The following is a 15,622-nucleotide window of genomic DNA, read 5'->3' on the forward strand; positions in this document are numbered from 1 at the left end:
AAGAGGAATACGGTAGAAAGCGCCCCGCCCTTTATGCAAATCAAGGGGCGTGTCTAGGCGCGGAGGGAGGCGGGAGTGGGGGGGCGCTCCCGGGGGCGGCGGTTGCCCGGATGGGCCGTTAGTCGGAGCCCAGCCGCGGAGTGAGCGAGGGAGACGGGAGGAGCCGAACCCGGCGCCATCCGCCGCCATCCGCCCCCGCCCCACCGCCATCCTACTCCGGGGAGTCCCTAGGCCCCGGTCCCGGACCCCCGCGCACCCGGCCAGGTGAGTCTGGGCAAGCCGAATGCTAACGCCCTTTTCCGGCGCGGGAGCGGTGGTGGCAGCGGCGGTGGCGGCGGCGGCGGGCTGGGGGGAGGAGAAGCTGCCATTAGCCGCCGCCATTTTGTCCTCCTGCTGCCGGGCCCTGCCTGCCCCTCCCCCTCCGATACTCCCACCCGGGGACCCGCACCTCCAGCCCTCCTCTGAGTCCACAGCCTGTCCTTACCTTCCCGCCTTCCTGGCTTCCTGGAGCGACCTTCACTCCTGGGCCGCAACTCCCCATTCTCCACTGCGCTCCTGGTTTCTCACCCCTATTTGTGGGCCCCCTTCTCTGCGGCCACTCTGGGGTGGGCCGCGCCTGACTGTGCTCTCCCAGAATCTTCTTTCCTCCATAGTGGACCCCCTCCCATCACTCAGCGCTAGGGTATCCCCTTGACGCCCCACTTCGCTTCGAGTCACTCCCACTCTGAAACCCTGTTTTTATCCTGCATCTGTGCTTTTTGCGTTCCTCGGTCTCCCCTCTGCTTTTTTTCATTTTTCCTATTCTCTCTGTCTTTTCTATCCCACCCCCCCTTTTTTTCTGGGCCTGTTGACACTGCCCCCCCTTACTGTGATCTACATCCTTTTCCTATAACTCCTGCTTACGTGTATTATTTTCCACCTGCCTTCATATTAACTCTCTTTTATTAGTCTTAGTCTGTTCACTCCACAATTCTTCTGTCTCCTTTTCCTTCAGAGACTGACCTTAAATACCTGCAAAGAGACCCCCATCCCCTCATCTAACCTGTCTTAAAGTTCTTGATTTCAGCTTTCATCCTGGTCCTGTCTGGATATCCCACCAACCTCCATCTTTTTCCTTTACATTATTTTCTATAAATGAATGCCTGGTCGCTCAGGAACTGAGGATGGAGCATTTGGCCTGCTTAAGGAGCAAGGGGCATTAGGGAAAGAAATGACTGCTGATAGGCCTTTTTACTGGGAAGGAAAATGAAATTGGTTCTGGCCTTGGCCCCAAGCTTGCAGGGTGTCTGTGTTTTTTGTTTCGCTCACATCTCCAGAAGGTGAACCAGAGCCTGCCAGTGTTTCATCTAATGAAAAAAAAATTCTTCCAGGAGGCAGGGTAGGGGCAAATGTAGGAAAAGATAGGTTATCCCAAATACTTGGTTCTATAACTTGGGAGTATGTAGAGCCCCAATTGTTCTATGAGGAATTCTCTGGCACCAGCCCCAAGTCTGGCTGAGCAGGCTCATAAAATCCTTAAACTCCTGGCATACCTTCCTGCAAATCTTCCCAGATGGGAGTGAGGCTGCTGAGAATAGAACCCGGGGCACAGTTAGGAAGCTAGTGTCTAATAAGTAGGGGATCTAGATATTTGTACCTTACATGATAGAGCTGTATTCCTCTTTCTGGTTTTCTCTGGGGCTTAGACTTGCTCTTTTTTTTATTGTAGGTCTCTGAAATGATTTTGGTGGAGGGAGAAGAGGTTATTACTTGTGGGGTTAGTGAAGAGGCTGCTGCCCTTTATAGACTGGCACAAAAGGGAGGGTGTTTACACAAGAAGATACTGAATTTTTATTCGCATTTTCATGGCAAGAGATGTCTGGGGAAAAGAGGGAACATGGCATTTGGGCTCTGTTGGGAGTTAAGTAGATAATGATTGCTTAAAGAGACTGGGGTGTTTGATTAGATGGGAGGAAAAGACATGAGAGAGCCACATATCTGGGCCCCTATTGAGAATGGAAGGGAGCATCTAGGCTTTTCTGTTGGAATCTGTAAATGAAACAGAGACTGAAACACTTGGTGTCTGGCCCACAGGCTCCGGCACGTTTTGGGGGAGGTGCCTGCAGGACCCAACGTACTCAATGAGCTTCCAGCGCAATGTCCGATCGCTCGGGGCCGACTGCCAAGGGGAAGGATGGAAAGAAGTATTCCTCGCTCAACCTGTTTGATACGTATAAGGGCAAGTCCTTAGAGATCCAGAAACCCACTGGTGAGGGTCCTGCAATGATGTGCTTAATTATTGGAGGCTGGGCATGAATGGGTCATGTGTTTTAGAGCTCTCCAAAGGGAAACAGCTGTAGTACATACATCAAAAAAAAAGAGGAACACTAGAGACTTTCCAGTTTTGTCTTGGGTCCCATAGGGCATGTTGCACTTTGGGTAAACACTAGTACCCTCCTACAAAGGCGTGTCTGTGGTTTCCTATCTTTGGACATGTAAGAATTGGAGGCAAAGAAATGTGGATTTGGAGAAATCTGGGGCCAGCTTGCACCTTGCAGGCTCAAGATCAACCATCCCACAAAGAAGTATTGAATGTAAAACATTTCAGTCTTCCTGATAGGATTTCGGAGTTTGCCTAGGGCAAAGGGAGGGAAGATTTCTAAGAGAAGTTGGGTAATGAGACTGAGGATGCGTGTCTAAATGGAGCCTAGGGTAGGATGCTGTCAGATCTCTGAGGCATTTTTCATCCTCCACCTTTTCTCCAGTTGCCCCTCGCCATGGCTTGCAGAGTCTCGGGAAAGTTGCCATTGCACGGCGTATGCCACCCCCAGCCAACCTTCCAAGCCTGAAAGCCGAGAACAAAGGCAATGACCCCAACGTCTCACTAGTGCCGAAAGACGGAACAGGATGGGCAAGCAAACAGGAGCAGTCCGACCCCAAGAGGTAGACAGAGGCTTGGGGGACCCAGAGTTACGAGTATTTTAACTTTGAACTTCAGGAAGAGTTGGCGCTTGGTCTAGCCCTGCCACTTAAGAGTCAGAGACAGAGAAGATTTTCTCCTGCCTACTGCAGCAGTCCTGTTAAATGAGTAGGGAATAGTACCTTTTAGCTTTCTGTCAGATGGATAGAAAGTTGGAAGAAACAGTTCAGCCTATGCAGTAAGACAAGATTATGGCATTTTGTTCTAGTATTTGTAGCCAGTATCTAAGAGGCTTGGGTTCAGTTCCTGTCCTCGACCAGCTGGATAAGCAGGAGAGCCACAACCATCTTAGGCTCTGAATAACCTTATTCTACCATTCCTTAGTTCCGATGCCTCAACCGCTCAGCCGCTGGAATCGCAGCCACTGCCGGCTTCACAGACGCCTGCCTCCAACCAACCGAAACGACCCCCAGCAACCCCCGAGGTATTGAAGAAATGGATGTTACTTAAGGGTTGGGGGGCAAGAATGGCTTGTATCTCCTCACCCACATTGCCATTTATTATTTCACTGCTTCCCCAGAACACTCCTTCGGTTCCAAGCGGGGTAAAGTCCTGGGCACAAGCCAGCGTCACCCATGGAGCACATGGAGATGGTGAGTGAAGGGCTGTTTGGGGAGCTCTCTCCAGGCACCCTTTTAGGTAGGAGCCTTGCACTATACCTTCAGCGAAGTGTTCTCATTCCTCTTTGACTAAATTTTGGACTGCATATTCAGTTTTATAGGGCATTTGAGCAAGTTTGTCTCAGTGTTACACAAGTGTGAGGAGAGTGTCCTAGAACTGACTTTGTTTCTTGGGGAATGAGTACCTAATACATAGTGGGTGAGTTTGGAGGTGGAACTGGATCTGGTACCCATCAGGACCTTCAACTTTGATGGTGCATTCTCAGTAAATGTATTTTTGTCTCCTATTCTTGAACCTCAACCGCAACAGGTGGAAGGGCATCAAGCCTACTGTCACGATTCTCTCGAGAGGAATTTCCGACCCTGCAGGCGGCTGGCGACCAGGACAAGGCTGCCAAGGAAAGGGAGTCTGCCGAACAGTCGTCTGGGCCCGGACTAAACCTCCGCCCCCAAAGTGAGTGGCTGTTGTGAGGCAGGGAGGGAGGGAAGGAGTGATTAAGTTACCCTCTTGGGCAGGACATAACCTTATTCCATCTCAGAACTAAGTACTGGCTTATTTATCTTTCTCCCCATCATTTTCAGCTACATTCACACTCTGCCTTTTTCAAAATACAGATTCTACTACTTGGAGGGACGGAGGTGGGCGTGGCCCTGATGAGCTGGAGGGCCCGGACTCCAAACTTCATCATGGCCATGATCCCCGGGCTGGGCTGCAGCCTTCAGGCCCACCCCAGTTCCCTCCCTACCGCGGAATGATGCCGCCCTTCGTGAGTTTGGATGTGTTTTGGATTGGTTGGACTGGAAGCTGGAGAGTTAAGGGTTAGGACTTAGTTTGTGGAGAGGGCAGCTGGAAAACAGGAGCCTGTGACATAGAGTGAGGGTCGGGGGAGGATGATAGGTTTAGGGAGCTGGTTGGCTATTTGACTGTCTCTGAGCAGCTACTGTTGGGCCTTTTTGCAGATGTATCCCCCATATCTCCCGTTTCCTCCACCGTATGGACCCCAGGGGCCTTATCGATACCCCACTCCTGATGGGCCCAGGTGAGTAATCCAGTTCTGGGTTTGTGGTTGGGGAGAGGGGAAGCCTTTTGGGGAAGATGGTTTTCTAGCGAGGAGGCTTGGTCTTACGTGTGTCTATAAAACTGTTTTATTCTCTTCTCCTATTTGCCTTTTCATACACAGCCGTTTTCCCCGTGTGGCAGGCCCCCGAGGCTCAGGACCACCAATGCGCCTTGTAGAGCCTGTGGGTCGGCCTTCCATTCTTAAAGAAGATAACCTCAAAGAGTTTGACCAGTTGGACCAGGAGAATGATGATGGTTGGGCAGGTGAGTGGATATTAAGGACTAAGTATTTTAGTTTTAAAAGGCAAAATCTGGTGAGGAAATAAAATGGGGTCAGGTGTGATAAAAGACATTGAAAGGTAGGGAGATACATGGAGGAAAGCCAAGTCCTGGTAGAGAGCTGAGAGGAGTGAGTGACAGGAGCCATGGTGGATCTAGACATCCATCGGGAGGGCAGTTGGCATTGGTAGTGCATCTTGTCGTGTAGTTCCAGATCCCTTCCTGTGTTCCAGTGGATAGCAGACTAGAGAGCAGAATGCTTGGGTTCCAGTCATCACTTTTCTCTTCAGGGGCCCACGAGGAGGTTGACTACACTGAGAAGCTCAAGTTCAGCGATGAGGAAGATGGGCGAGACTCCGATGAGGAGGGAGCTGAGGGCCAGTGAGTTAGGGCCCTCTGGGGAGAGGAGGGGAGCTCAGTTTCTCTCACAGTAATATACTCTTAAAGGCTCTGGGTTTCAGCTGATTTTAATTCCATTGTTGGTTTGCTCACAGCAAGGAGTCCCAGTCAGCTGCTGGTGAGGAACGGCCCCCTGAAGCAGATGGCAAAAAGGGCAACTCCCCTGGCAGCGAACCGCCCCCTCCTAAGACGGCCTGGGCAGAGACCTCTCGGCCTCCAGAGACAGAGCCGGGGCCTCCTGCCCCAAAGCCTCCCCCACCCCCACCTCACCGGGGCCCCGCCGGGAATTGGGGCCCCCCTGGGGACTACCCAGTGAGTGTCTACAATGAGGGGTTGAGAGGGTTAGTTGTGGGAGATTAGTTTCAGCTGAGTAATTGAAGCAGTAGGAATAGAGGAAGCGGGAGGGAAGGCCAGAAATGGGCTGCAGGAAGTGTAGAGCTGTGGAGCATCTCTGAAAAGGTTGAACATTGTTGGTGACAAGCAAGTCTGGGTTAACAGAGAAATTGGTTGCTAGTTAGGAAAAACGGGGAGACCTGGGTTTTGGGGTCTTTGAAAGAGGAAACAAGACTAGGATGATGAGTTTGTTACTACCCAGAGAGGTCATCGGCCCCAAGGCCTGGTCTTTGCACCTACAGCTAGAAACAGTTGGTGAGTCTGAAAGAGATTGTAAGAAACATAATGACTGACACCTCTGGCCCTGCTGGGTCTGCCCACTGACAGGATCGTGGGGGCCCTCCCTGCAAGCCCCCAGCACCCGAAGACGAGGATGAGGCATGGCGACAGCGGCGAAAGCAGTCTTCCTCTGAAATCTCCCTGGCTGTGGAGCGGGCCCGGCGACGGCGAGAGGAGGAGGAGCGGCGCATGCAGGAGGAGCGCAGGGCAGCCTGTGCTGAGAAGCTCAAGCGACTCGATGAGAAGTTTGGGGCACCTGACAAGCGGCTCAAAGCAGAGCCTGCTGCACCACCTGCTGCCCCTCCTGTCCCTGCTCCACCACCTGCAGCCCCCAAGGAACTGCCCGCACCTCCAGTTCCTCCAACTGCACCAGTCCCATCGCCTGAAAAAGAACCAGAAGAGCCGGCACAGATGGCTCCTGCCCAGTCCACCCCCACTCCAGGTGTGGCTCCAGCTCCCACTCTGGTGAGTGGTGGTGGCAGTACCAGTAGCACCAGCAGTGGCAGCTTCGAAGCCAGCCCAGGTATGGAGATGGTGATAGGTACTACCAGGTGCCAGATCTCTGCTTGGGGTCGAGGGTGCAGGTGGTAAGGATGGGAGTAAACGAAATAGAAGGCAGCTATTTTGGTTTATTGGGCTGTCTGTGGTAGGGGTAAAAGGGGTCCTTGTGCTTGTGTGGACATCTAAAGGGGAAAGATTTTGGTACCTGAATCCCTGAGTAAGTAGTGATCTAAAACCACTTTCCATAGGCCTAGCATGGAGCAAGACTGAAGAAAGTGTCTTATTTTGGTGATTTCATGGGAAGTTAATGCCACCACTGTTGGCTCTTGAAATACCATGAAGTGTTTTCATGGGTTTTAAATGGGAAAGTCTTAACCTTTAGAGGGGGAGCTAGAGGTGAGAGCTGAAATTATGGGGGTGTTGATGGAGTATCTGTTGGTAGACTAGGCTACTCTGATTGTTGTCTTTTCTTCAATGCAGTGGAACCTCAGCTGCCCTCAAAAGAGGGTCCTGAACTGTCAGAAGAGGTTCCTTCTCCTGCCACACCTCCGGTCCCAAAGGTGGAACCCAAGGGTGATGGGGTTGGTCCCACCCGGCAGCCCCCCAGCCAAAGCTCAGGCTACCCCAAATATCAGAAGTCATTGCCTCCTCGTTTCCAGCGGCAGCAGCAGGTGAAGCTGAATTACTTTCTTAAGGACTGCTGCTTTCCTTGGTTTCAACATTCATTCTATCCATAAGTTACTTTCTGGGTCCCTCTACCAGTTCTGTCTCCATTATGTCACCCTAGTTTCCATCTAGCCCGTGTATTTGTAACATTTATGTATTGCCTTTATCTTGCTCCTTTTTCTGTCTGGGGCCTTTAATGCCTCTCTCATCTCCTTTTTTCCTTCCCCAGGAGCAGCTCTTGAAGCAGCAACAACAGCAGCAGTGGCAGCAGCATCAACAGGGCTCCGCTCCACCTGCCCCTGTGCCCCCATCACCACCACAGCCTGTGACTTTGGGGGCTGTGCCGGCTCCACAGGCTCCACCACCCCCTCCCAAGGCCCTGTACCCAGGTGCTCTGGGCCGGCCCCCACCCATGCCCCCAATGAACTTTGATCCCCGATGGATGATGATTCCTCCTTATGTGGACCCCCGGCTCCTCCAAGGCCGGCCCCCTCTGGACTTCTACCCTCCTGGTGTGCACCCCTCTGGTAAGGGGCCATAGGAGGGGTAGGGGACAGGGAACCTCTTAGTCCTGGGAGTTGGGATCAGCATCTTGCTATGGAGAAGAAAAGCTACTAGTTAAGAGGAAGCTTAGCATTGCTGAGATAACTTCTTGTTGCAAGAATGAAAGAGTAGTTCTTTATCCAGGATTAATGTGGGGGTTATTGATTGATTTCATTTATAGAGAAGCTTAGTGGACAACTCTGTTTCAGGAGAGCAGACAAGGTCCAGGAGATGGAGGTGCTGACATTGATTGGACAGACATGGAGGATTAGACTGGGTGATACTTTGTGCTGAAGGGCCTGTAACATGAAAAAAGGGTTTTTCTCATACTGTTTTGTTTCCTCAGGCCTAGTTCCCCGGGAGCGTTCAGACAGTGGGGGCTCAAGCTCAGAGCCATTTGAACGCCACGCACCCCCACTCTTACGGGACCGGGGCACCCCACCAGTGGATCCAAAGTTGGCCTGGGTAGGAGATGTCTTCACCACCACCCCTGCTGACCCCCGCCCACTTACCTCACCACTGCGCCAGGCTGCTGATGAGGACGACAAGGGGATGAGGTGAGTCTGGGGAGAGAAATGGGTGAGTTTCATAGTGAAAAGATCTGGGGTAGGAGAAAAGGTACTTTGGATTATTGGTGAGGTGATAGGGATAAACATGAAAGGAGTGTCTGGGTCATAATAAAGTATTCTCTTTCCCTACCTAGTCTGTTTTCCTCGTCTTGAGATATTTCCGTTCTTTTCTGTCTCCCTCTTCAGGAGCGAGACCCCTCCAGTACCTCCCCCACCACCCTATCTGGCCAGTTATCCAGGCTTTCCTGAGAATGGAGCCCCTGGGCCCCCAATCCCTCGCTTCCCTCTGGAGGAGACAGCTCCCCCAGGGCCCCGTCCACTCCCCTGGCCCCCAGGCAGTGATGAGGCGGCCAAGATACAAGCTCCACCACCCAAGAAGGAAACCCCCAAGGAGGAGACTCCACAGCTAACAGGGCCAGAAGCTGGCCGGAAGCCTGCCCGCGGAGTTGGAGGCCAAGGCCCCCTGCCACCTCGCAGAGAAAGCCGCACTGAGACCCGCTGGGGACCTCGCCCGGGCAGCAGTCGTCGTGGAATCCCTCCGGAGGAGCCTGGGGCCCCTCCCCGCCGGGCCGGGCCTATAAAGAAACCCCCACCACCTACGAAAGTTGAAGAGCTGCCCCCTAAGCCCCTTGAACAGGGGGATGAAACCCCTAAAGTTCCAAAGCCAGACCCACTGAAGATGGCAAAGGGGAAGATAGGGGGCCCCAAGGAGACCCCACCAAGTGGGAATCTTTCCCCTGCCCCAAGGCTTCGGAGGGACTATTCCTATGAAAGAGTGGGTCCTAACTCTTGCAGGGGGCGGGGCCGTGGGGAATATTTTGCCAGAGGGAGGGGTTTTCGGGGGACTTATGGGGGGCGGGGGCGGGGAGCCCGAAGCCGAGAGTTCCGCAGTTACCGAGAGTTCCGTGGAGACGATGGGCGTGGAGGTGGGGCCGGGGGACCGAATCATCCCCCTGCTCCCCGAGGCCGCACTGCCAGCGAGACACGAAGTGAGGGTTCAGAGTATGAAGAGATCCCCAAGCGGCGCCGTCAGCGGGGCTCAGAAACAGGCAGTGAGACCCATGAGAGTGATCTGGCCCCATCAGACAAGGAGGCCCCCACACCCAAGGAAGGAGTTCTCACCCAGGTTCCTCTTGCTCCCCCATCATCAGAAGCACCTCCTTCACCAGCCCCAGCCCGCTTTTCAACTGCCCGGGGTGGGCGTGTCTTCACTCCCAGAGGAGTGCCATCCCGCCGGGGTCGAGGGGGAGGGCGGCCCCCTCCCCCCATTTGCCCAGGCTGGAGTCCTCCAACCAAGTCCCTGGCTCCTAAGAAGCCTCCAACAGGTCCTTTGCCACCAAATAAGGAGCCTTTGAAAGAGAAGCTGATTCCAGGACCTTTGTCCCCTATGGCCCGAGGAGGCAGCAGTGGAGGCAGCAATGTTGGTATGGGTGTGGAAGATGGGGAGCGGCCCAGGAGGAGGCGACATGGGAGGGCTCAGCAGCAGGACAAACCACCTCGTTTCCGGAGGCTGAAACAGGAACGGGAGAATGCTGCCAGAGGGACTGAGGGCAAGCCCTCTTCCTTAACCCTTCCAGCTTCCTCCCCTGGACCGGAGGAGGCCCTCACAACAGTAGCAGTGCCTCCACCTCCTCGCAGGGCAGCTGCCAAGTCTCCTGATCTGTCAAACCAGAACTCAGACCAAGCCAATGAGGAATGGGAGACAGCGTCAGAGAGCAGCGACTTTGCTAGTGAGCGCCGGGGAGACAAGGAGGCTCCCCCACCAGCACTGCTAACCCCCAAAGCTATGGGGACTCCTGGGGGCGTTGGAGGTGGACCAGGCATTTCAGCCATGTCCCGTGGAGATCTGAGCCAGAGAGCCAAGGATTTGAGCAAGCGGAGCTTCTCAAGTCAGCGGCCCGGCATGGAAAGGCAGAACCGGCGCCCAGGCCCAAGCAGCAAGGCTGGCAGTGGTGGCGGCAGCAGTGGAGGAGGAGGTGGGGGTCCTGGAGGGAGGACCGGCCCAGGGCGAGGGGACAAGAGGAGCTGGCCCTCTCCCAAGAACCGAAGGTGGGTAGGAACAGGCTGTTACAAAGTTTAATTGTAGAGTTAAAAACAGGATGGGGAAGATTGAAAAATCAGGGTGGAGGTGCGGAGGAAACCTGAGGGAAAGGTGTGAAGTTGGGGGCTGTGGAGTTTGAGATCTGAGGGCACAGGCTAAGCTGTTAGGCACTGGGGTATTTGTGTTGAGGGAAGGCAGCTGGAAAGCAATTGATAAGTTGGGAACACCCATAATCCTTGCTCCCCATCATAGATATGTATGTGTATAATTGCTTAAAAGTGCTCAGAAACACCTGGATTTTAGCAGAGGACAGGTCGAAGATGAAGTAGAGTTCGATTTCTAGGGAAAACATAACAATTTTGTGACAACTGGAGCTGATGCTCTGTTCTCTTCAGCCGTCCTCCGGAGGAGCGTCCCCCAGGGCTTCCTCTGCCTCCCCCGCCCCCGAGCAGTTCTGCTGTCTTCCGCCTGGACCAAGTTATCCACAGCAACCCTGCTGGCATCCAACAGGCCCTGGCGCAGCTCAGCAGCCGCCAAGGAAGTGCAGCTGCACCAGGGAGCCACCCAAGGCCCAAGCCTGGAGCTCCCCAAACCCCTCAAGGCCCCTCCCCTCGGCCCCCAACCCGGTATGATCCTCAGAGGGCCAACAACAACGGCATCGATTCAGGTAAGCTGGAGGGACTAAGGGTGTGCGTGTCTCCATCCCCACAGAAGATCAGATGCTGAAGGGGCAAGATTCTGTGGCCTGGGGGGCCTTGATGCCAGATGTCTGCACTGAGGGTAGAAGGATTGGGAGGTGGAGTAAGGAGGAAGTGCTCGGGTCAGTGATGGAGCAAGGCAGATGCTAACAGATTTCCCCTTTTCTCCAGACCCCCACTTGGAGGAGCCAGGGCCAGTGGTGAGGGGGGTGGGCGGGACTCCCCGGGACTCTGCCGGGGTCAATCCCTTCCCCCCCAAACGGCGAGAGCGACCTCCCAGAAAACCAGAGCTGCTACAGGAGGTGAGGGGTGGGGCTTGAGGTTGTGCTTAGCTGCTCTCACTTAAACGTTTTTACTCATGTTTTCTTTTTTTCTAGTCTCTGTCCTATTAGTGTCATTGTGTTCTCACCCTGAAGCCTCAGTATTAGTCACTGCTTGTCTCCCATGTTTCTTTGCCCCACACGTGGGGCACTCTTGTCTCAGCTGCTTACGTTTCGTAATGCCCTCATTCATGTTTTGCTTCTGACTTTTCTAACCTTTAGGAATCTTTGCCATCTTCTCATACCTCTGGATTCTTGGGCCCCAAATCCGAGGGCCCAGGCCCTCAGGGAGAGTCCCGAGATGCAGGAACAGAGGCCCTGACCCCTCAAATCTGGAACCGTTTACATACTGGTGAGTTAAGCTGAGTAGAAGGAAGGCCTGTGTTAGAGAGCTTAGAGAGAGGTGAGCTACAGAACTGTTTTCTCACTTCTGTTCTGTTGGTGCTGTTCCCAGCCACTAGCCGAAAGAGTTTCCAGCCTGGCTCTGTAGAGCCTTGGATGGAACCCCTGAGTCCTTTTGAGGATGTGGCTGGCACAGAGGTAAGTGAGGGTGGGAGGGAGTGTCTGAGTTGGAATTTTATTGAGCACTGGTCTTAATTCCCCACGTTTTGGAATGAGTCTGGGGCTGTTTGGTCATGCAGTTGTCTCCTTTCTTTAGTTTGTGTGTGTACATCAGTCAGGTATATTGGGGTGCTTTCTACTCTGACTTAAGTCCTTTTCCACTCCTCTCAGATGAGTCAGTCTGACAGTGGGGTGGACCTGAGTGGGGATTCTCAGGTGTCATCAGGTCCCTGCAGCCAGCGAAGTTCCCCTGATGGAGGACTCAAGGGGACAGCAGAGGGACCCCCCAAGCGGCCTGGAGGCCCCTCACCTCTGAATGCTGTTCCTGGTGAGGGTCCACCTGGCTCTGAACCCTCTGAACCTCCTAGGAGACGACCACCTGCGCCCCATGATGGGGACAGAAAGGTAAATCACCACGAAAGGGTAAGAAGGTTTTTGGGACTCTGGCTTTGACCTTACCTTTGCCCTTTCCTCTGCCTATGTGTGCTGATTTGGCCTTCCCTTCCCAACCCTTCATTGTGTTGCCCAATACAGGAGTTGCCCCGGGAGCAGCCTCTGCCCCCTGGGCCCATTGGCACAGAACGATTGCAGCGTACAGACCGAGGCCCAGAGCCTGGCTCCCTCCGCCCAGCCCATCGACCTGGTCCCCCAGTCCAGTTTGGTACCAGTGACAAGGTCTGAATGGGGTGAATCTGGGTGACTTGGGTTGGCTGGAGAGAAGGGAAGGGTTAGAAGTGGGAAGTGGAGGACACACGTCTGATACATGGGATAATCTCCCTTGCCTTGTGATCACAGGACTCGGACTTGCGTCTAGTGGTAGGAGATAGTTTAAAAGCAGAGAAGGAGCTAACTGCATCAGTCACTGAGGTAAGTGGGAGAGTGAGATTGATGGAAAGGCTTTAGACTTCTGGATAAGGTGTCTGGGAGTCACCAGGGCATCCAGGATGCCCAGATAGCCCTCTTGATAAAGCTTCTCCTTCCCAGGCCATTCCTATTTCCCAGGACTGGGAGCTGCTCCCCAGTGCTTCTGCCTCAGCTGAGCCACAATCCAAGAACATGGGTTCTGGGCATGGCCCAGAGCCCAGCTCCTCAGGCCAACGCTTGTACCCTGAGGTCTTCTATGGCAGCCCTGGGCCTCCCAGTTCTCAGGTAGGTCCTATTTCCTATCCCATGACCCTTTCTGCCTACTGTCTTCTAAAATCAAACCTTTCCAATTTGTAGTTTATACCTTCTTGTCATTTCATTTTTCTCCTTGCTTTTGCTATAGTGGGTGGGGGGTGGGTGAGCTTTTCTTGACCAGAGAAATTGGAACTATTCCAGCCTTACTCTTCTTCAGGTCTCAGGGGGAGCCATAGACTCTCAGTTACATCCCAACAGTGGAGGCTTCCGCCCTGGGACACCCTCGCTGCACCCTTACAGGTAAGACTAGATTTCTGTGGACTTCAGAAGGAAATGGAGCCGTGTTTTAGGGGAGAAGAAAGAGTAAGGTATTTCTAGAGTACCCAGAGGCTAGTGAACTTACCACATGGTTAAGGCTAACGGAGTAAATGACCCTGGCTTCCTGACACCTCTCCTCATCCTTGCTCCAATTTCTTTTCAGATCACAGCCCCTGTACCTCCCCCCAGGCTCAGCTCCACCCTCTGCTCTGCTCTCTGGGGTGGCCGTCAAGGGCCAGTTTCTGGATTTCTCAGCACTGCAAGCAACAGAGCTGGGGAAATTGCCGGCTGGAGGAGTTCTTTACCCTCCACCTTCCTTCCTCTACTCTCCAGCTTTCTGCCCTAGCCCTCTGCCAGACCCTCCCTTGCTTCAGGTAAGAGGTGGGTGGGTGCTGGGCTTGGGGAGTTAGGGGTGAGGGGAAGAATGCTTTTTGGGGAGTTGACGTATTTCTCCCTGTTCCCCAACAGGTGCGTCAGGATCTGCCATCCCCCTCAGATTTTTATTCTACTCTGCAACCTAGTGGCCAAAGTGGCTTCCTCCCCTCAGGGGCCCCTGCCCAGCAGGTACCGCTTATGTTCTCATTCTGTTCTCTTTCGAGCTTCTTTTTTTGTTAACTTGTTTGGACGCTATTCCTGGTATTCTGACATTCCTCTCTGTTCCCCACACACACTCCCATGTTTCTCATTACAGATGCTTCTACCCATGGTGGACTCACAGCTGCCTGTGGTGAACTTTGGCTCCCTGCCACCAGCGCCACCTCCCGCCCCACCTCCCCTCTCTCTGTTACCTGTGGGCCCTGCTCTGCAGCCCCCTAGTCTGGCTGTGCGGCCCCCACCTGCTCCTGCTACTGGGGTGCTGCCTTCACCTGCCAGGCCCTTCGGCCCTAGCTTGGGGCGAGCAGAGGTAAGGTACAGGAACTGAGGTGCTAGGGAACCCTGAGAGTTTAGGGGTAGGAATTCAGTATCAAGATTAAAGGGTTGAAAGGCAGGATTCTCATGAATTTTTTTTCCTTCAGCTGCACCCAGTGGAACTAAAGCCGTTCCAGGATTATCGAAAATTGAACAGCAACCTTGGGGGACCTGGGTCGTCACGTACTCCCCCAGCTGGAAGGCAAGAGAAGGGAATGGAATGCAGACTGCCTGTCCCCTAGGACTTCTTTGGTCACTTCAAATACTTTTCCTCCTGTAGGTCTTTCTCTGGCCTCAGTTGCCGTCTCAAGGCCCCGCCTTCCACCTACAGTGGAGTTTTCCGCACCCAGCGCATCGACCTTTACCAGCAGGTGAGGGAGAAACTCCTGTCTGAATTTACAGGAGTTAGCACCTGAGTTCCTGTTCTTCCATCCCTGACCTCCCTTTGACATAACTCTTGCACATGTACCTGTCCCCCAGGCGTCCCCATCTGATACCCTGCGCTGGATGCCAAAGCCTTGGGAGCGGACAGGGCCACCTCGAGAGGGGCCGTCCCGAAGGGCAGAGGAGCCTGGGTCCCGAGGGGACAAGGAGCCTGGGTTGCCCCCACCCCGCTGAGGGATTTCCCCTTGCCCCCTATCCCCGGGGCTTGTATATAGATTATAAATATATAAGGGGGAAAAGGGGTGGGTGGAGAAGGGTTGTAGGGCTGGGGCCTTGCTTCCCCTCCTTCCCCCTCCCCTGGTCCCCTATCCCTGGGGCCGTTTGTTAAAAAAAGAAGAATAAAAGGATTAAAAAAAGTATTTCCAAAATGATTTTGGGGATGGGTTGGCTGTTTGCAATCTCTTGTCATATAGTCTGATGCCAGGTGATCTGTAGAGTGGTTTCATTCAGGGAATTGCTATTACTTCAGTGATCTCTTGTAACAAACTACCTCAACACTTAAACTGTTTTATTGTATCTTAAAGTTGTGTGGGCCAGGAATTACATCTGGGCTTCCCTGGGCAAATCTGTTTCTTGTGCCTGTGAGGTTGCTTGGTAACCAGTTTGTAGCTGGGCTATCCTATAGGGCTTTACTCACACGTCCGGGGCTGTGGTGGGCCGTCTGGAAGGTAGAATCCATTGGATTGTCAACCAATGTCTCTGTATAAGTTCTCTAGCAAGATAGAGTCACCAGGCCTTTTATGTCCATGAGCCAGTGTTCCAAGAGGTCTGGGCAAAAGCTGCAAAGCTCATGACCTGGCCTTAGGTTGCCTCTTCTACATTCTGTTTGTCCAGCATTAAGCTGGCTAAAAGGGGGAGGGGACGGCAACTGCGTCTTAAAAGGAGTAGCAAAGAATTTGCAGCCACATGTCACTTCAGTCCTGTCTACAAACAGGAAGTGCCTT

The 15,622-nt window shown here is 53.5% G+C and overlaps 1 protein-coding gene and 1 non-coding gene across 2 annotated transcripts; both read left to right on the forward strand.

The window, feature by feature from the left end:
- The first annotated feature begins 38 nt into the window (after nt 1-38).
- Nucleotides 39-15,037, forward strand: PRRC2A (proline rich coiled-coil 2A). The gene is made up of 31 exons (XM_074348361.1): nt 39-264; nt 2,074-2,248; nt 2,745-2,922; nt 3,284-3,383; nt 3,480-3,552; nt 3,890-4,033; nt 4,195-4,346; nt 4,540-4,619; nt 4,761-4,903; nt 5,209-5,299; nt 5,413-5,629; nt 6,038-6,512; nt 6,971-7,161; nt 7,386-7,683; nt 8,046-8,256; nt 8,455-10,317; nt 10,705-10,976; nt 11,179-11,309; nt 11,550-11,679; nt 11,782-11,867; nt 12,060-12,293; nt 12,423-12,563; nt 12,684-12,755; nt 12,873-13,037; nt 13,225-13,307; nt 13,489-13,699; nt 13,794-13,889; nt 14,017-14,229; nt 14,342-14,436; nt 14,515-14,605; nt 14,715-15,037. The coding sequence occupies exons 2-31, from the start codon at nt 2,137-2,139 to the stop codon at nt 14,850-14,852; spliced, it is 6,486 nt and encodes a 2,161-aa protein (XP_074204462.1). The 5' UTR covers nt 39-264; nt 2,074-2,136; the 3' UTR covers nt 14,853-15,037.
- Nucleotides 2,432-2,562, forward strand: LOC123618704 (small nucleolar RNA SNORA38). The gene has a single exon (XR_006727159.1). It is a non-coding gene; the product is annotated as a small nucleolar RNA SNORA38 (small nucleolar RNA).
- Nucleotides 15,038-15,622: the final 585 nt, after the last annotated feature.

The sequence above is a fragment of the Camelus bactrianus genome, chromosome 20 (genome assembly GCF_048773025.1).
Source record: "Camelus bactrianus isolate YW-2024 breed Bactrian camel chromosome 20, ASM4877302v1, whole genome shotgun sequence".
Classification (NCBI taxonomy): domain Eukaryota; kingdom Metazoa; phylum Chordata; class Mammalia; order Artiodactyla; family Camelidae; genus Camelus; species Camelus bactrianus.